Source organism: Artemia sp. Qi Xiang Cuo, chromosome 20 (genome assembly GCF_049724085.1).
Source record: "Artemia sp. Qi Xiang Cuo chromosome 20, ASM4972408v1, whole genome shotgun sequence".
Taxonomy (NCBI): domain Eukaryota; kingdom Metazoa; phylum Arthropoda; class Branchiopoda; order Anostraca; family Artemiidae; genus Artemia; species Artemia sp. Qi Xiang Cuo.
The window spans coordinates 34,273,364-34,295,623 of record NC_142813.1 but is presented as its reverse complement, the minus strand read 5'-3'; the positions used below and the strand labels follow the sequence as shown (position 1 = coordinate 34,295,623).

The window sequence follows — 22,260 nt, the reverse complement described above, 5'->3', positions numbered from 1 at the left end:
CTAAAATTTATATTTTAAATTTTTAAATATAAATCATAGTGTTTATAATTTAAATTTTAATGTTTTTTTTTTTGTTATAGAAATGCATTATAATCATTACTTTATATGTACCGCTAATTGTTATAACTAAATAAAATGGAAAAGGTCCTATAATAAATTTTTAATTTTTACTCATCAAAAGCGATGCGCCTGATAAATTTTACCTTATTTTTGAAAATATTGATAGAAAAAAAAAAATTATGTATATACTTACAAATTATGAATGGGATTATATATATGAACTACTTGGCAAAACTTGAAGGGGCTCAAGCTCACAATCTTCAGTAGGCTGGGCTGAGGCATTATATAAAGCAGTCCATTCCCTTTTCAAGTTCCTTCCAGCTGACATGGAGCTAACACTGGGGTCAGAGGACCCTGTCATTAAAAGATTCGCGGCCATTGGCTGGTCCAGGTCGTGTGTAGTTCTAGCAGCGAATTTGATTATTGATGGTCTTGCAGCTTGCATTAATATACCTTCGCTATATCTTGCCTTCTTTTCAGAAGGGGGGGTATTGCACGTGTCCACTTCCTTTGAAAAAAAGAAAGGGTAAAATTTAACATGAAAAAAAAAATGCATTTTTGGTTTTTAAAATAATTAAGTTTATTTTAGGCATTTAAAGTATTTTAAAAAATTTTTCGTTTTTTCAATATATCTAATCACTTTTTAAAAAAACAACCATAAAATTGTAAAATTAAATGTAAAAAAATAAACTATTAATGGAAGCCGGGCCGGTTATTTTATAAAAAACAACCCCTAAAAAAAAAAAAAAAGCCGCCTTAATCTTAAGCAATAAATTGAAAAATTCTTATTTGTACGATAATAAAAAAAATAGAATACAAGTTATATAATTACCCTTAGTTCATTGTTTATGGAAAGAATTTATTCCTTAAATTAATGACAAGACAATTTCTTTTTTTATTATAATAATGAGAAAATTTTTACTCACCAGAAATTGCTTTGAATTATCCATTTTCTATGTAAATGCTTACAAAAAATATCAGTTGTGTTATGTTCAATAAACTATTCAAAACTGTTGAAGAATCTAATTGAAACTTGAATATATACAAAAAATAATTGGCATCTAAAAAGATACACCGGTTTTTTCCACACGGATTTAACCTAAAAAAAACTTGTATATCATGAAATAGAAATTCAGTTAATTGTGTCAGAAAAAAATTGAACCAGAACAGATTATACCCAACCTGTCTGGTACGGGCGCGTACGCAAAGTATATACCTTCAAGCATATTCCATATGATATTTCAAATTACTATAGCTTCTATAGAAATGGTACCTCTTTGCAAATGACCCTGGTAACCCAATTACTTGAAAACCTACACACATATCTATGCCTCAGGCGTAGGTTTGCGTGTAGGGTTGAAAGTGCATATGGCCTTACTACTCCTGCCATCCCTTCCATATGAATTGCCTCTGGGAAAAAAGCAAATATCGAAGACTTGTGCCCTTAGGGTTGGCAGGGGAGGCTATTTACCATCGGGTCACTTTTGACTCTTATAAAAGAAAATAGAACTTTCAATTTATAATCATTTGATTCCCCTTCGAAGTCTATACAGTCGCTTTTTCCATAAAACCCTTATATGCCCCCGGGGCATAAGTTACGACCCTTCCCCGGGTTCCGGGGGAGGGGGGAATAGGTTGATCCCGAAGTTTTGTCATCTGATTGCTGGACTATTTCAAACAAAATGGGTATTTCAAATTTTGATTGGATGCATTTGGGAAAAAGAGGGTGTGGGAAGGAGGTATATGTCCACCGATCACTTTTGATGACTAGAAATAGTAACTAGAACTTTCAATTTCTAATAAAATGAGCCACCTCTGGTGTTTATACGACCACCCCTTACATAAAACCTTATCTGTCACCAGGGCATAACTTACAACCCTTCCCCCGGGCACTGGAGGGTTGAGTCGACCCCTGAGTTTTTGTTATTTGATTTTTAAACTATTTTGAACCAATTGGCTATCTCAAAATTTTCATTGGATGCATTTGGGGAATAAGGGGCCTTGGGAGAGGGGCTGGTTGTCCTCTGATCACTCTTGACTCTTAAAAAGGGCTCTATAAAAAGGTTCCGATTCACAATCAAATGGTTCCACTAAAAAGCTTCTACGACCATCCTTTCCATAAAACCCTTATATGCCTCCGGGGCACAATTTACAACACTGGCCCCCAGGTTTAGGGGGGGGGGCTGTATTATATCAGGAGTTTTTGTTATATGATCTATGGTCTATTTCGAACAAAATGGCTATATAAAAAATTTTATCGGACGCATTTGATTTAAAGAGGGTTGGGGGGGGGGGAGGGGCTGGTTGCCATCGGATCATTTTTGACTCTTAAAAATGGAAATAGAACTTTCATTTTCTAATCATTTGAGTCCCCTCCGAGGTTTATACGACCACTTCTTCCCTTTTGACTCAAAAAGGGGGAAGGGTTGTGTCTTCTGATCCCTTTTGACTCATAAAAAGGTAACTAGAACTTTCAATTTCCAATCAAACGAGCCACCTCTGAAGTTTATACGACCAACCATTACATAAACCCTTATATGAACCCGGGGAATAATTCTAATTTTTGAACTATTTTTAACAAAATGGTAATCTCCAAATTTTTATAGGATGGGTTTGGGGAAAACAGGATTGGGAGGGGGGGGGGCTAGTTTCCCTCCGATCTCTTTTGCCTCTTAAGAAGTGAACTAGAACTTTAAATTTCCAATAAGATGAACCCTCTTTAAAGTGTATACGAGCATCCCTTCCATAAGAACCAAATATGCCCCCTGGCAATAACTTACAACACCTACCCCCAAGCCCTGGAGGGTTGTATCGACACCGGAACTTTTGTTATCTGATCTTTGAACTATTTCTATTAAAATGGTTATCTAAAAAAAAAATTCGGATGCATTGGGGGGAAAAGGGCATGGGGGGGGGGGCTAGTTATCCTCCGATCACTTTTGACTCTTAAAAAGGGCATTATAACTTCTAATTTCCAATCGAATAAGCCCCCTCCGAAGTTTATACGAACACCCTTCCAAATGAAGTGCTTCTGGGAAAGAAAAATAATAAATAATGAAACATTGGAGCCGCATGACCTTTATTATAGGCTTTATTGCCTCTGATTTTCGTATTGGATTAATTTTCCTGACGAATCTCACCTGTTTTTCAGTGAAAACAATTTTGAAGATAAAATTTTATCTTGTCTTATCCTATCAAGCAGTTTGTAGCGGTTAACACTTTTTTCAGTTTACACTCCAAAAAGTAAAAGAAACGCCAAATGCTACATGACGTTGATGTTTTTTTTTGTCAACACTAGTGCCCGTTTTTAATCTCATAAATTACCCAAACTCTTTGTATGGTTGCCACCAAGGTCAGTTCCTAAAGTTCTACAACTGCCCAAATTTGCGTGCTACACAGCAATTTTCGGTGCTATAGTAAAAAATTGAGTCATACAATAATAGTACTAAAGTAGTGCTAATTAGAACACTTTCGTGTTATTTTTAGCAGCCCTGAGCACGTGCTACAAATAAATAGCACTATTTACAAATAAATAGAGCTAAAATATCACTATTTACAAATAAATAGTGCTAGTTCAAGTTCAATCATTTTATTATTAACATATACATGTATATAATTGACATAGTCCCATGGGGAGACAAGCTCGAAAAACTAGGCCTAAACATAGATACAATAACAAATTACGCTACAATACAAAGATAATTACGACGTCAAAGATACAATAATACAACAATAAAATGAAAGTAGCAGCTAGCCCAGGATCCAAATATAAATATATATAAAAAAAGATCAATATTATTAAATATAAATTCATACTAAAAGATAGCCGAGAGGCCCAAATTCACTTAGAACAACAATCCAAACAAATAACTTAGTCATATTAAAAAGACACTTTGCTAAAATAGCACTTTCGTGCTACAGGTGGCAACCCAGCCTCTTTGATCTTGATTCCTTTTCTTTTAGATTCTTTTTGTTATACTTATACTTTTATTATACTTTCTAAACTATTGTACTTTCATTTTCTAGTAAAATTAATTTTTTTTTGTCTAGTTGATGATAATGTGACCTGTTTGATGGTTGAATTCTGAATTTGTAATCAAACTTCTGGTTTATTATTCTGCCATAATTATTTTAGTAAATCTTCTTTATTTTCTCATTATAATTCTTCTCTGTTGTAACACTGTTGTTGATATTTTGGACTGCTATATTTTTATAGCAAGGATGCTAGCAAATCTGGGTATAAGATTCAGTGCACCAAAACTAAAAGACGGATGGCATCTCTTTGATGAGCCCTGATTGATAACATGTTGCCATCCCTTATAATTCTAAGCGATTATTCTTAGGTGTGGCTTCTATGCATTTCTTTGGTTCGAAATTTCTGCATATTAATCACGGTCCTGCCCATGCTAGACTCTTTTCCGGATATTTTACCAGTTTTTGGTTGCTGTTCTTTTTCTCGGTCCAGTGTAATTATATAAGGGTAAGGCCTCCTAATTGTACCGGTGTCATTAAAGGAGGCAGTTTTTCGTTTATTCCGTTTCTCTTTTACCAAAACTGTTTGTCCATTTTACTATTTCGTCTTATTTCTTACTTTTTCTCTTCTTTCCCTCTTTTAGCATCTTTTTTATTTTAACCCTCAAAAATTACTACCCAAAAATTCACCACAACACAATTTTTTGGCTGTTTTTCTTGGTGCTGGGTAATAAACACATCTAATGAAGGACGAATAACTAGACTCCAACGAATCAAAAATAATTGTCCACAATTAATGACATACCGAGCTTCTAGTATCGAGAGACATCGCAAATCATTTGGTCTTTATTTTACTCCATATTTTAATGATACCACTTTAAAAAGTATTTGGTGTTTGATGTAGTTTATTTCTTAGATTTGCCTCTGATTTTTATGCTCAGTGTTATTCACTTTACTATGTATATGACGTTCCTTTGCTAGTGTTCGCTATATTGATTAATAATACTTCTTATCTTAAAAGTATTCCTTTTTGCTTCATTATAGAACTATTTTATATTCATATATGTGTGACTAATTTAATCTTATATAATACAAAGTCACTATAATAATCACGAACCATGTGGTCTAATTCTTGACGTATATAAATTCTAATTATGACTTATTTCAGTCGCTTTGCCATGAATTAGCACTTGCTACTTTATATTTTTAATGTTTTTTTTCTTTTTCCTTTTTTTCATATCTTTTTAACATTGACAGCTACTGCAGTAAATCAATATATTCTACTTTTTTTTAATGCAAGGGTAAGGCCTCGTATTTGGGTGGTGTCATAAAGGAGGTAGCTCTTTCCCCTTTTGATTTCTCTTCTACTGAAAACAGTTTTTTGTCGATAATTCTATTACATCTTCTAATTTTTTCTCTTCTTCTCCCTTCTACTAGTTTTGTTCAAGTCTTGAATATTGCTATCCAATTTTCCAAAGTACAAAACGTGAATTGTTGACTTTTTTTTTTCTTGGTGCTGGGTAATTATGTAAGAGTAAGGCATCGTATTTAGGTGGTATCAATAAAGGGAGCAATACTTTCCCTTTTTTGATTTCTCTTCAACTTGGCATTTTTTTTGTGCATTTTCTATTACATCTTTTTCTTATTAGTTGTTTCCTCCATTTCCCTCTTTTATTAGCTTTCTTTCAAATCTCAAAAATTACTCTCCAATATCATCAAAATACAAATAAAATATTAGTTCAGTACCTTAAAAAACAACCTGGATACAGACAAAGAAAGAAAACTGACAAAACATTAGAAAATGCGAAGAATCTTCTAAGGGTGAGGCTTGACATACAAGGAAAAAGCTTGGTATGATGAAGTTACGTTGCTTTTTAAGACTGGCTAAATACAATGGGGGGGGGGGGGAATCCACGAAACAACCCAAATACAAAAAGGATAAAGATCCTCGAGAGCCATTGCTGGCGTATAGGTCGTCGAATCGACGTTTCGGTCGGTGAATCTTTTTTAAAGGAACAAGTGGCAAGCTTGTCACCCGACCTTGCTGCGGTGGGGGATCAAATTTCGTCCCTGGTATTGCCAAGGAGAGCATCAATCTACTGTGATATAACAGAGTAGAAATGATCCACATACATAACATATCTTATACAACTTCGAAGACTTACCTCCGAATTATACTCGGAAGATCTGACACTCCCTTGGGCATCCAAAGAAGGCGTCGGCGTTACATTTTGCATCCGTACAAGAGAACTTCTCGATTTATTCACAGCAGGTGTTGAAACAGATATTTCACGATCTATCTGCGGCTTTTGTAAACTATTGGTGACACCGTCAAATTCATTCCTTTCGTGAGACAAAACAGATGAGCTACACGTTCTACCTGGGCCGGCTGATCGGTTCCATTTTGATGGCAATTCTCTGATAATTAAAGTATCCTCGCTATTTGAACTTCCAGTTGAAGACCCTTTACGGGCTATAAAAAAGAAATATACATTTGAACAGGTTTCGACAAACACAAAAACCTTATTTTTACACAGGACAACATAAGAAACAATACATACGAAACATACAATTAGACCTGTGATCTTCACTACAAATAACCATTTGGTATGAGAAACATAGGACTTCTCCCTAAGATCAATCTGAAACGTATCTTACGGGAAAAACTGCGACCAAAAAATGCAGCCATTTTCCTGTTTTCAAAGCTAACAGGAGAGCTAACAGCATAGCAAAGAAACGATATGTAGTCAATCATTAACAAAGGAACACGAGTTAAAGTTTTAATAGACTACTTCTTGGATTTGAATAGTGGGAACTCATAAAGAAAGGATACAAGGATGTGCTAGACTAGACGTATTTCCGAGAAACTATTGCACTAAAATTTTAGGCACAAAGATTAGGGACGAGGTGTCCAATGCAATTCTTGATGAATGAAGTGGTTCGACCCCACACATTACGTGGATTATGAAAAAAAAGGTAAAACTAAACATCCCTAGAGTATGTTTAATAGATACTGTCAAAAGGAGGCTCAAGGTTTAATTCAAGGTTCAAGGTTTAATTTTAAAATATCTGTACAAAATAGACATAAATACAGGGTAAACACCGGAGAAACAAGGTCGAATGACAAAAACCCGGTACATTAATCGGAATAAACCTGTTTAACAACAAAAAAATAAATAAGAGTTATTCCATGACTCACCAATAGACGGACACCCACCCCACAAACCCACCGACACCGGGCAAAGATCCACCGAAAATACCAATAAAAAATAAAAAAAATACCAACGGGCGAATAAGGGTAACCGATAACCGGCATCTCACAGGGCAAAACACCCAACAAAACAATAATATCAAATGTACCCAGATTTTCAATATATTATTAATTCTTAAAATTATTTATAAGGATAGAATGAAGTTGCTTTTTTATATTTGGAAGAGATTTACTGCAATCAATAAATGGTAGATGAAGACACCATGAACCCGTGATTGAAAATAATGGCGAGAACCGAGATCTTTCTGTGCTTAATTTTAGGTGCTGAATATTCCATTTATGTCGGGTTTCATAAGATTGGGCATGTTGCACAGGGAAAAAATTATTTGAACGAAAGTACGTAGGTAGTTCCAACCGGTCATATTTTACCTTAAATAAAAAAGAATTAAGGGTGAATATCTGTGAAACAGGCAATATATTAGTTACAAGATATAGAGTCTCAGTTTTACTATTATTAGGATACGAAGACGGTGATGTTAAATATTTCTTTAAAATTAGAAGAGACCGTTTTTGAAGAATTTGTATCGGTTTCACATGACATCTGAATGTTGCCAAATATATCAGAGGACAATACGTAAGATGGGAATGAACCAACGCAAAATAAATTAGACGTAGGATTTCATATGGAAAAAAATGCTGAAACCTTCACATTATACCAACCCCCTGAGCAACTTTACCCCGTAATCTATTACAATGTTCTTTATATGACAGATTTTCATCAATAATAATACCCAGATACCGGAACGAAGTTACCCTTTGAATTTGAATATTTGTAGCATGATCAAATATAGTTGAAATTCCTTGAGCATTCTGCCCAATTCTACTATAAATGATAAATTTGGTTTTTGATGCATTTAGTGACAAACAATTAGCTTTTAGCCATACAAGAAGTTGTGAAAATACGATTTGCAGCTTCTCATTGAGATCCTCTTCCGAATATCCAGTAAGTGATGATCCGGTATCATCAGCGAATAGAACTTTCAGACCAAGGTTTTCTGTCGCTGATGGAAGGTCATTTATACATATTAAAAAAAGCAGTGGTCCCAGGATTGAGCCTTGCAGGACACCAATATTTGACAACAGACATGGATCCAAAACTGTGTCGTTGATCATAGTCACTTGGGAGCGACGACTTAGGTAAGATGCGATAAAATCGTGCGCTGGTCCTCGTATCCCACCGTGGTTTAATTTATACAACAATATTTGATGGCTTAACGAATCAAAGGCCTTCTCAAGGTCAAAAATATACTCGCCGGGAACCATTTTTTGTCCAGACACTCGTGAATAAATTGTACCATAGTTAATATAGCATTCTGCGTACTATGCTCTTTTTGTAAATCCATATTGAGTTTTTGAAAAATAATCTTTTGAACAGAGAAAATTATATATTCGATTATAAAAACATCGCTCCATTACTTTAGAAAAACCCGAAAGAATAGAAATGGGTCTATAATTTGAGCAATTAGTCCGGTCACCACTTTTATATAGTGGTAACACTTTCACTTTTTTAAAAGAATCCGGAAAAGTTCCAGATCTAAATGACAGATTTATTAAATGACACATAACTTTATTAATACTAGGAAAAATGGCTTTAACAATATTGGTCGACGACTCATCAATCCCCGGGGAATTTTCATTATTTAAAAGCTTAACAACCTTAGCAAGCTCTTCTTGTGTTACCGGAGTTAAAAACATAGAATTCTCAGAAGGACTTCCTAGGTACTTAGGATAATTACATTGTCCATGGGACATATTTTGTTGGAGCTTATTAGCTATTGACTGCCCGATTGACACGAAATGAAATTTACCATTTCTAGTTCCCTTTCAATTGTATTACCATGGGCATCCCGTATTTTTGATGGTGAAGAAGACGTCCGCGATCGATTTAAACATGAGTTGATTAGTTCCCAAGTTTTCTTTGGGGACTTACTTACTTCATTAAAAGAATCGAAATAAAATTTCATTTTAGCATTGCGTATTATTTTTGAAAGTAGGTTTTTATAATTTTTGAAGGTTCTTCTATTTTCTTCACTTTCGAAAGATATTAAAGTTTTATAGAGATTGTTTTTATGTTTTATTGATGTCAAAAGGGCTGGCGATATCCATGGTTGAATGGGTTGATTATGTTTCCGTTCTCTTTTTTTTACCCTTGGGTACGACTCATCAAGTGCAGCATGAAATCCCTCTAAAAAATAATCCGTCGCAGAGTTTATTTCATCAGCATCAAATACAGGAGACCAATCAGTTAAATTCAGTTTATCCTTTAAACATACTAGATTTTTTTTATTAATAATCCGGGTTGCTGTTTCTGGTAATTTTATTTTATGAATCTGGTATCTCACATCAGAAATTAAAAAAAATGATCAGAGAAATCCGTCAGAACAACCTGTGAAGACGTGGCTGGTGTTCTTAAAAATATGCTGTCAATGAGAGTTGCACTAGTCGATGCAATACGCGTTGGAATTGTACACGAAGTAATTAGGGAATTTGATGTCATTAATGTAATAAATTTTGTTGTATGGGTATTTTCATTAAATTCTAGTAGATTTATATTAAAATCCCCCATAACCACAACATCCTTATCATCCAAAGATGCTAGTAAAGACTCCAGAGATTGCAAAAAAAGCGGTATTGGGGCCGACGGGGGCTTATACACAACACAAACTTAAATTTTTTAGTCCCAAGCCGACATTCAACCGCCAGTATTTCACACACTTTTTCAACATTATATTTTTCCAGTTCTGGCAGTCGCTCAAACTGCGCTCCATCATTCAAAAATAACCCAAGACCACCTTTTTCATGGACTAGTCGATTCTTATCAACGAATTTATATCCCGGGATTTTCACATTATAATGTGTCTTATCATTAATAAATGTTTCACAAATCCCCAAAATGTCAATTTGATTTGCTGGCAATAAATTTGTTAGTTCATCAATAGAACTCATGAGTCCTTGTACATTCACAAACCCCATTTGCAATGAATTATCTTCAAGTATGTTTATGTCATCAGGAGAAACGTACGATGACGGTTTTATTTTAAAAAAAGTGTTGTTTTCTCTTTGACCGAAACATAACAAGTTTCAGAAAGTAAAGATAGGTTAAGGGGTTTCCCCTCCAAAGCCACCAGTCTATCGGTCCCCCCCGCACCCGCAAACTTTAAAGTCAACTAAGTAATAATCGAAAGATCCCACCCCGCGCCAGTAAGCCCGCGTGATAAGGAGCCCTTACCACTGCCGAGTCATGAAAACCAACCATGCTTATCATCCTTCGAGAAGACCCAAGTTGAGAAGGTATAAGTAGAACAGAAATAACTGGGGAAGAAATAATCAAAATAAACTTGAACCGAGCTAGCCTAAATAACATATCAACATAAAAAATCAACATATCTCAAACACAAAAACGAAACAATTATCAATCTAGAGTGGGATTGATCTAAAATCATACACTAGTCGCCTTTAATATTTCTTATGCTTTTGCCCACTGTGAATCAGAATCCGATTTATACTCTAGCCAGAGTTTAGCCCCTTTTTGTTTCACTCGTGTGAGTTGAGCGGATCCATTCTCACGCATTTCCTTACCCTTAGGCAGTAACTCGTTTCTAATAGAGTTTAATTTGGGTGGCAAGTTCGTGCAAATCCGGACCCCAGTTCCTTTCAGCTTTAATATTGAACTGAAGATTGATAGAATATCTTTTTCTGTTGACACTGTTACAAAAACTGGAGGGGTGTTCGGCTTACGGCTAGACACATTTGACTTCTGAGGCACTCGGTAGCACTGTGATAATCGGATTTCATCCGTGATTTCCATTTTTGATGTCAGTAACGTAGACACATTCGTGAGAACTGACTGTTGGTTTTTCTCTTTCGGTATTCCGAAGATGATTAAGTTGAGTTTTCGTTCTTTTACTTCGATTTCCAGCAGTTTCGTATTGATTGTATCAAACTTTGACTTTTGCTCCTCAAGCTGGCTTTCTAGACTAGCAATCTTCGCATCACAAGACTTCAATTCATTTTTCAAAGTCTGAACCTCATCCGAAATCAAGGACAGTGTAACAGCAAACTCTTTTTGTTGGTTAATTATGAGATCCAGTTTCTTTCCCAGTGCCTTCATTCCATCATCAAAAGTTTTCTGGCTGACTGACGACATATTTTTTTAGCTATAAAATCCGCTCTCAGGTGAGATTTATGTTTTCATTTAGAATTTCATCAAATACAGACTTACTGGCAAGTATCCAAGCAGTATCCAAATGACAGAGTCTAAGACCGGTATAACTAGTCAATTAAGTTCACTTGTTGAATGATAGATCACTATGTCTCTAATTAAGAGATTCTGACGTCACAGCTATAACAATTCACTAATACACAGTAGTGGTCAAACTTGTTAGTTACGCAAGCTAAGCTGTTGAGATTTTAAGCATGTGTTTTATCCGACTGAATTGAAACTTATTTAGCTGTTAACTCTATGAACTCTAATTCAATACTGATATAACAGAGGAATAAGGTTCTCAAAAACTACAGCTATTTAACGGGATGGATCGGTGCAAAGCTTTTTAACAATAAAAGAAGTTGGTGCAACTAAGAGTATCAGGTAGTACAAATTTCGTGAGTTTCTCACTTTTTAGTTATTTTTTTTTCAATTTTTCAGGGGTTTTTATCATCAAAAAGGAACACAAAAGAAAAATAATGAATCTGAAGCTTTTAGTCTACTAAAGATTTTGTTTTATTTTGAATATCTTTTACACAAGCAAATTATAAATTATACAAGTATCATCGAACTTTCGCAATAAGTCTGAGATAAACACACACCCTTCCACGATGTCATTATTTACTAGTAGACTGTAATATCAATATATAATAAATCCAGGCTTAAGTTCTTACAGAATTAACTTTAAGAAACGTTTTCCCCAACAAAATTTCAAAAGTTAAAAAGAGCAATATTAAAACCTAAAACAAGCAGAAATAATGTCAAAGAAGTCAAACAGTAGAATAAAGTTATACAAAGACTATTAAACCATTTGATGGGATGCAGGAGAAGTCATCATCAGCAAACAATATTGTTTTATAAAAACAGTATTGTATAAATTATGCACAAAATCAAAATATAAATTATATTATAAAGTATTTTATTATAATTGTATTATCAAACACATTATATTATTATAATTAAATAACAAAATATCATTATATATTATAAAGAGTATTATAAAAACAGCAGTGTAAAATTGTGACGAGGAGAATTTCATGCTTTTCAGTTATAAAAAACTTTGACTTTTATTTTTTCTATTTTACACAAACACATTGTGAATTATATAAGTTTCATCAAAGCTCTGCTATATACAATATACCTATGATGAACACAGACCCTTCTATATATCATAACTTCAGTAGGCTGGAGTAGATAAGGAGAATACATATAGGTCATACTTCTTACAGAAACTGATTTAAAAATCTTCCCAGAAAAGTTTTTTAATGGAACAGTAAAGAGCGACTGAAGACAAACTACGAAAAAGCCAAACTTGAAACGAACAGAACTTAAAGATTACAAAATATATAAAATTGGGAATGACCCATAGAGAGAGATTTTTGTGGGAGGGGGAGGGGCTGTTTATTTTTACTTTTTGTAGCCATGACCCATGTTGGTTTAAAAGCTTTAGTATCTACCTATGATGTGTGCGACATTTTGTGCAATTATGTGAGTTACTTTTTAGTATTGTGTGTTTTATTATGTTTCTTTCGTTTTACAATTGGCATGTTTTTTTCATTGTTATTGTACCATGTTTTTTTACGTCTTATTATCATGTGCTATAATTTGGTGTCACCTTTTATTTTTTGCCATGCCCAGAAACAGATTTTGTTGCAATAAATGTATCTATATCTATCTATATTACATTGAGCGAATAGATGAAAGTTAAAACGAACAGAAATAAAAATAAATAGTCAAGTCCAACAGAAAAGGAACCAAAATTACCATTGGAGGAACAAAAGTGGGGCTGCCACCTTCTTAGACCCTCTAAGGCCGTGATTCCCAACGTGGGGCGCAGGCCCCTTCGATAGGGCATGGCAATATGTTGGGGGGTCATGGGCAGGACGTGCAACCTTCGGCTGACTACACTTTAGAGCCTTAATTTTGAAAAAAACAAAAAAACAATGTTAATGTGAATGACGTCACATTCATATGGATCTGAAGAGCAAAAAAGATACATCATACTATGGCAATAACGCCATTTCCACGTTATAACCTCGGCTAGAAGAAACTTTTACCTCAGTATTTACATATTTCTGATAACCAAAAACTATTTTATATACTCAGTTTAACTATATGTGTTTTAGAGTCCTTAAATCATTTGGTTTAATTCGACAAGTAATGTACCAGCTTTGGGCCATGTCCCACATCAGACATCAATTACTCTAACAAGTACTGACCTCTGTCTTCTTCTTTGGAATTATCATGAGAACCCTCCATAAGGGTTGATGAAGAGAGTCTGTTCAGAGCTGCCATTGATTCCAATCCACTGCTTATTAACGACTTTCCTCTATTTATAAGACTTTCCCCGCTGAAATATTCTTCAACTATTCTGTCACTGAAATAATAAAAACAAGGTATTAAAGATTATTAGCACTTAATATTAAGGATAAAAAAAGAGGATTGTCCGATTTTCGGATAAAAAGAATATGTGAGAAAATAACAAGGGGTAGAATATGGGAATGTTGACAATTGACTTGTAAAATTCCACACAGTTTTAAAGCAAAAGAAACCTTAATTAAACCATAAATAAAATAATTGGAAAAATAGCTAAAATTAGGCTATTTTATGAACATCTTTTTTCAGGTAAAATAATATACAGCCTTGATATAACCTTTGTCAATGTTCAAAAGAATAATTCGATTTTATATACTCCATTCAAAATTTACTTAGGATTTACTTTAAAAACTAATTTTGAAAATTATTTGGTAACTAAACGTTTTCTGGAATCACACTATAAGAATATAATGAATTATATTATAATTTTATAGATTTTAGGCGTAAAACTAGAATTTTTCTGGAAAATCAGTTTTTCAAATGTCTCTTTCAACAATAGTTTCAATAACATCAAGGGACACTTAACACGTGATATCCAAAGAATGCCACCGACTTTGATTGTTACGCCAATTTATGGACTGTGCTGTCTAGCTACACTGACCTGCCTTGTGTTTATTATTTTCAGAACTGTTCCAATTGTGTACTATCCAAACCAAGAGTATATTGAAATATCATATTAAATTCTATAGACTACAAACACCACCCAGACCCGCTCCTAGGGAGGAGGGGCAATCGTGGCAACTGGCCTGGGCGTCGTGGTCTGGGGGGACGGCTGCGAAATTGCCCACGTTGATCCAATTTTCACTTTTGATTCGGCTTTTTTGCTTATATTTGAATCAGGAGGGGTGTGCTGTAATTAATTTTTCCCCGGGTGCTAGCAACTCTAGGAACGGCTCTGACTAACCTATCTAAAACCATATTCCTTGCATATTATATCCAAATAAAAGAACCTTGCGGAGCAAAAACTAGATTTACGACCCCATTGTCGTAAGTACTCGACGACAAAACGCAAATTCTGTAATAGTTTGTGTGGTACCGATTTATAATGTCAGATTTAGGTTCAGCACCAAAACTATACGAGAAAAGACATAAACATGACAGACCGAGAGGCTCAAAATTATCCCCCCCCCCAAAAAAAAACACTAGAACTTTAACAAGGGCCTGTCAAATGCATATTAAATTGAAATCTAATAGGTAAGAGCATTTAAAAATACAGGTTCAGAGCTCAGAACCGTTATTACATCAAAATTAGTGTAATACATGGTAGATGAAAAATAAATGATGTTTTGTGTGTTTAATATTTATTTTCAGAATGTGCACTGAGAATTACTAATCTGCGCTAATATACAATAAAATCACACTGAAAAGCGAGAAATTAAGATAATTTTTTTTTGTCAAAATATCAACGGAAAAAGAAGAAAATCACAATACTATACAAGGTTGGAGGAAAGAAAAGGTTTTTCTAAGAATAGTTTTACGAATAAGAATATTTCTAAGAATCAAACAAAGTCAGTTTCTGAGCCGATTTTGATTCTGTTCGTCCACTCTGAAGTCAGACTTCTTCCTAAATTCACGGTGCTGTTACTACTATTACTGATTCGATCTCGACTCTGTTGGAAATTACTGGTTATTCTTAATAAGACCTTGTAGCAAAGACAGAAAAGGGCGTCAGCAAAAATCAAGGGAAAAAACGTTGAGAAGCAAACAGAGAGGAACAAAAGAAACAAAGTGAAAATCAAAGAATTCCATTTATTCTCCTACTTTATTCCATGTTTATTCTTACTTCCTAATATTTATTCCTTACTTCCTTGTTACTATTTTTACTAATATTTGTTCTTATTTCCTATTATTTATTCCTACCTCATTCCATGTTTTGTCAGAATATCTGTATTAATTAGTCTATCAGACGTAGTCAAAAAGAAAGAAATAAAAGTAAAAAGCTACATATTGTAAGACAGCTACAGTGGCAATGATGTCCAGACTGATCAGACAATTATGAATCCAAGCAAATTTAAGGACAAAACCTAACTTACTGTGCAAATTAAAAAAGTTGAAATAGCAAAAAACAAAAAAACAATAAGAGTTCCAAAAAGGGACAGGTCCTTTTATTAGACAGTGAAACAAAAATATATAAAAGGCTCTAGATATTTCAGTGACACTGTCGGTCATCACCATCAGTATAGTTACTGACGTATCAAAACTAAAACAAACTATATTTATACTAAACAAAATAATCACTTCAGGGTCAAAGCAAGTTACTGGTCCATTGACTTAAAAAGTTCACTAAACTCTTCTTGAATTCTGTAATACTGCGTTGAATATTCTTCTAATTAAAAATGAAACGTTGCTGAATGTACAGGTGCTAAAGTTGAGGCATAGCATATATTAAACACATAACCTAATCTAACCTAGCTACCTTTTAGTCCCCCTAAACCCCAAAAACTTAAAGCTTAAATTTTTGTCATGGAACGAGCAATATCTCACTATGCAGCGAAAACCTGTTTATCATTACCGGCTTTGAGATTTCAATGCGGTCTTTCTTTCGTCTGTCCTCTATTTCAGAAGAGTACCAGTTAAAATAAAACAGAAGAAAAACAATCCTGTTTCCAGTTTTTCTCAATTTTTTTCTCAGGGGAGAAAAATAAATTTGAACTATGATTGAGACTAAACAGGGTTTCACTGAATTTTCACAGGCCTTTGTTTAATTATTAACTTCCAGTTTTTTATAACAGTATATTGAACTCACCTTGGTTGCTGACTGTTTACAGAGCCCTGAGACCGTCTGCAGCCAAAAAAGGCACAGCCATCATTACAGCCACATCGCCTAACGGGAGGACCAGTTGCCGACGTATTTGGAACCTCATCCGTTGACCATAGAAACCACAGCCTTCCTGTTTTAGTGTCATGTAGTTTCAAAAATCTGAAATCGAAGATTATTTATAATTCAACTTGATTAATTAGTCATAGATTACGTAAAAGAAATTTAATAGAATTTGAACGAAGATATAGTTGAACAAATAAAAGCTGAACTAAGTTTGCTTCAAAGCACAATGGAGGGATGTAAAGAAGTAAGGAAGAATGTAAAGAATTTGATATTTCGGTGCTTGGTTCAGAAGAGGGAGTGAAGTGAACTGTTATCTTAGCCAGTTTGGAAGGAGAAATTTATTTCAATATTACCAATTTCTATAATAGCTTTTAGTGTAACTGCATTCCAGCCCCCTCCACCCCACCCTTCTCTAATACCCCAAATGGCCCTAAGATAAATAAAAAAGCTTTGCTGATTTTGTTGGTTGGCAATATTTTTTTTTACTCATTTGTGAACATCAGTTGGCTGATAATACCAAACAGTACAAATTTGAAAAAAAAAACAACAACATAGAATCAACAAAGTTTTCTATATAGCCTAGGGTTAAGTCATGGCAGAAGGAAGGGGGGGGGCTGGGTTCTAGTTAAACTAGAAGATAGTCTGGAAATCCAATAAATATTAATTTTCTGATTATAAGATTTATTGCAAAAAGCCTGCGGGCCAAAGCAACACAAAATACAGTCTACAAACAAAACTTGAGGAACAAAATACAGCTTTAAATAATAAAAACCAAAAACACAACAAGGTGTAACATTTTAACTAACAAACAACAACCATAATAGAACTCAATTCGTAAAAACCATAACAAGCTATCCTTTCAAAAATGATTCCCTGTGTTTAATCTCTAAATGAAAAATTTTACACAACTGTTTGATAGCACGTGCGTTCCTCTCAGCCATCCGCTCAATTAACTAGCATTCACTCCCAAACACTCTTCCAAAACATTCATTTCGAAAGCCTGTATAGAAAAACAAGAATTTTTATTTGAAAGTTTAGTTCTTAAGGGAGATTGATATGCACTGTTTTTTTTCACGAAGGAACAAATAATGACGAGTAGCGCAGCGTTTCTTCGTTTTTTTGTTGTTTTTTTAGTATTTGTTTTTCGATTTTAGGATGCCGTACCAGGGCAGAGGGGGTGGGGGAGGAGGGCACGGAGAACCATCTTGCCCCAACGCCCGATATTAACGTGCTCATTAAAGCGAAACTACGAGTAAAAAATTATGTAATTTGTTCTGACCCTGGGGCGGATTCAGAGAGGCAAGCAACAATCTTGGTCAGGTTGCAGGTTAATTTTGTGTAGACGTTACTTCCATTTTTATTGATTATCAAGAAGAACAGAAAAGATCTTGTAAAATTTTAGCCTGTGAATATGTCAAGCTAAAAAAGAAAAAAAATTCTCAAAAACAAAATGGGACTACGGCCCTGGATCTTTTGGCCCCCTCTCCCCCGTCTCGTTGGCCAAGTTTCTCTTTTAGTTTAATTATCTACTAGTATATATATTCAAAAGGAGAATATAAAACTCACGCTCGTTGTAAGCCATCAACAGGCATCCCTTTCGTTGCTAGCGACATGGCAAAGTCACAATTGATCGGCCCTAAATCAACCAATCCTATTTCAAGCCAAGCTGCATCCCCATCAATCTTAGGGCCAGTTTCTGAGCCAATTCGTATTCGGTTTGTCCACTCTGAAGTCCTACTTCGTCCTGAATCCGCGGTGCTGTTACTTCTATTACTGATTCGGTCTCCACTCTGTTGGACATTACTGGCTAAATACTGTTTAATTTTGACCTTCTGCATTATTAAAGTTGCACCTCCTTGGCTATTGCTACTATGAAGGTTGCAGTAGTTTGCAGTGACTGGATCAAGCTATAAAATAAAGAATTTTACAATGAATAGGATGTTCCGTCACACCAAAATCCTCAGCCATGACTACCAGTCCCCAGCTTTAAGAGACAAAATGAAGTCAAAGGAAGGACCTTGAAACATCATGAATATACCTGGATCACCTATAACCAACAACCAAGCAAAAAGCAGGACAAGCAAGGATAACTGACGTCAGGTTATTTTTGATTGGCTACTGTCCCTTAAGCTTATGATTTTGAAAGTTTTATTGTCCTTTTTAGCAGAAAGAAATGCTGTGCAAATAAAAAGTTGCATTTTCTGCAACTCTAAGGGACATGCCGCTTTAGGTCCGAGGAGGGCCAGAATACTATCAAGTTGATATTCTGATATAACCAATTGATTTAGAATCACTGAAAAGCTATTTATAAAGCTTCCAAGTTCCATAAACTATAACGACGTGTCATTATGTATTCCCTCCAAAAATTCCCAAGCAAACTAAGCTTTTGGTATGCCACTATTTAATTTCTGTACTAGTATTGCTATGGCTATGCTATGTTACTAAAATTTAATATTCTCATTAGTATTAAGCGTTTTAGAGTGTAAATTATCTCAACAGTACTATTATCATTAAGGAGCATTATTAGTGCTAGAGGAGAATTAGCAAAGAAATTTGAATTCGTTTAATATATTTTTCATACTTAAAAATACAGACATATTTTTATGCCTATATTCATATAAAAAAGGCTTTGTATGTTTTCAAAATCAAATGGACTATTCTTAGCTGTTGGATTTTATAGTTTACTAATGCAATCAGTGACATTAATTTTGGGAAGGTAGGGAGAGGCTGTGTCCCCTTCTAAATTTAGAAAAAATGTTTTTTGGGAAATTTTCTCTGAATAACGCCTTATTTTGTATTTTCATTGGGACAACTGAAACGACAGTTTTGCCCCCCCCTCCCTTTCCCCACTAGATACTAAAAAATAGATTTTGCTCCCCTCCTAAATTTTCGCTAATTGCCACCACTGGATGTAATTAATTGTATTGCGGCATGATGAACTATTCAATAGAATTCCCCGGTCCCACCTCTACTACGTACTACTATATCACGTATATCTGTTACTTTATAATGTTTTAAATTTTTCAATGAAAATTTGATATTCTAGCAATATTCCTATATATGATCGAACGGTCATTAGAATGCTCAAAGAATACAATGAAATTATTTACGAAAAACTTAAGGTTTGAGGATAACAAGGAATAAAATAATCATAATATATAGCCTATTCTCAGAAAGATTTTTCTAAATTTAGAAAAAAAATTGAGACATTTTCTTTGAATAACGCCTTATTTTGTATTTTCATTGCGACAAATGAAACGACAGCGACAACTTGAGAGTAATATTCAATATATATAATTTTCCTAAGATACCATGCTCAGGACGGAAACATTAAAATTTTGGGAAAATCGCAAAAAGTAAGCGACCAGGACTCCTCCTCGGTTCCTGGTAGCCAGTTGCCAAAGGTGACAAGTCCCTGCTGGAAGAAACATAACATACTATTCTCAGGTAACTTCGTCATATTTGTCTAAAGAAAGCTGGCTTATCTTCGTGAGCTAAATTCGACCAAAATAAAAGAATTCCGCTGGAGTTTTTTGGTAAAATTATTCATTTTTGTGTCTTTTCAAGTGATAACTCACAAATCACAATTTGATCCAACCCTAACGTGATCAAAGCTACCAAATCACCACAGCTTGACCAGTCACAAGTCACACGTTTTCAAATCTCGAGAAAAACATAGATTACCTCAAACTTGATTGCAGTTCCAAATTCAACCAAATATATTTCAGTAAAATCGAGTGAAAATTTAGCCACGACATGACGCAATTGACTGACTGATGGGCAAACAGCTCCATTGACGGCCGCCTGACAAGCAGCATTATTATGACCATGATGACATAAATTTAAAGTGTTGGGAGTTACGATGCTGTTCTCTTCATCGATAAGCATATGTAGCATTGATTGGACGCAGTCACCAAGATGAAGAACCTAGAATAAAAGCTCGCTCTGATTATCAGAAAGAAGAAACGCCTAGCAAGAAGGATTGAAACATAAATTCGGTGCAAATCATGCAGTTGAAACTGATGCTTGAGTTAATTATCCACCAACGTCACCTGTTGGTTGCTTAAATCGAAGTTCTAACATCATTTGTAAGAAATCATTCATGATACACGTATCACTAGTGGCAAGCTGATCATGCGTAATGTGCATGAAGCCAGGAATTCCGGTATAAACCAGGGGTCGGCAACCTAGTACCTGTGGGTCACCCAGCAACCCATCTACTAATTTCAATTGATCCACTTTAGTCCCCCCCCCCCCAAAAAAAAAACATAACATATAGAAATAATCTATACAAAATTAACGTGAAACGAATACTTTGCGAAGAAGAAAAATAAAAATAGATACTAAGAACACCATTATAGTTCGAGAACACCATTCTAGACACACAGAACAACTCAAAACCGCATTTGAACGTATACTTCATGCAAAGGGGCTCAACAAGAAAACAAAATTTTAGGGAAACTATTTTCAATTTTCCGGGAGTTAGGATCATTCCGCCGTGACAACGGGAGCTAAATTTTGGAAAGAAAAATTAATTCTCCACGTGTTTGTTACCAACTATCAACGTGTTTTGTTACAGTCAAAATACATTGAAGGAATTATTCTGGGAGGAAATATAAGACAAATTAAGAAAATCACTGATATCTAAAAAATATCTTAACCCACGAACTTCAATTTTCATTAAAGCTCATTTCTGTACCCCAAACTACTTTTGAATAAACTCCACAATCTAGAATGATCTAGATGGTTGTTTTAATGAGTCGTCATAACAGGGACACACAGAGCAACTCAAAACTGCATTTGAATGTATACTTCGCGTATTAGGGGCACAACAAGAAAAGAAAATACATTAATTTTCAATATTCCGGGAGTTAGGATCATTCCGATCTATTTTAGGATGTAAGGAGCACGCTTACAATTATGTGCAAGTAACACTTCCTGGGAAAACTCACAGCAGAATCATTTGATGAAGTCATTTTACCTATAAATTTACCAACAGTTTAGAGCTAAAGTTTTAAATATTTAATTGACTGGCACCAAGTTTTCTTACAGAATACAAATATTACCAATTACCAATTGGTAATTAGGTGCACTTATTACCAATAAGTGCACCTAACTGCGGTATACATAGCTTTCAGTTATAGTATTTATTTTGGTACTTTTTACGCACTTAGTATTCTATTTGAATATTTTTAAAATACCATGTTTATTTTAAAATATCTTGAGTATTTTTAAATACCACCTAAGTCTTTCAATATGGAAAAACTTTTGAATGAGTTAAAAAAATTTTGAATCGAAGCTATGGATTCCTTATCTCTGACTAAAATGCCGTCTTTAGCAGAGGTATTTCATAACCCACAGCGTTCTTTGCTGAAAATTTAGAAGTCGCAAAATCTTCAAATTTGTTTTAAAACATCGATTTAAGTGGTCAGAAAATCCCTGTGATACTTGATGGAGACCAAGAAGGATCAGCGGCATCAATTGAAGGGAAAAAGATTCTGGCCCCTTCCAAGACAGTTTGCCTCACCACCCTCCCCTAAAAAAAACTCTTTA

General features: G+C 34.6%; 1 protein-coding gene across 1 annotated transcript in view; it reads right to left on the bottom strand.

Moving 5' to 3' along the window:
- The window catches only part of tweek (transmembrane protein KIAA1109 homolog tweek), a 371,152-nt gene that overhangs the window by 216,857 nt on the left and 132,035 nt on the right, over positions 1–22,260 (bottom strand). The window contains exons 14-18 of the mRNA XM_089106227.1: positions 20,392–20,634; positions 18,274–18,614; positions 16,630–16,803; positions 13,727–13,884; positions 6,198–6,505 (exon numbers count right to left, since the gene is read on the bottom strand). Of these exons, the coding sequence (XP_088962353.1) occupies positions 6,198–6,505; positions 13,727–13,884; positions 16,630–16,803; positions 18,274–18,614; positions 20,392–20,634 (1,224 nt within the window). The remainder of the gene's footprint in view (positions 1–6,197; positions 6,506–13,726; positions 13,885–16,629; positions 16,804–18,273; positions 18,615–20,391; positions 20,635–22,260) is intronic.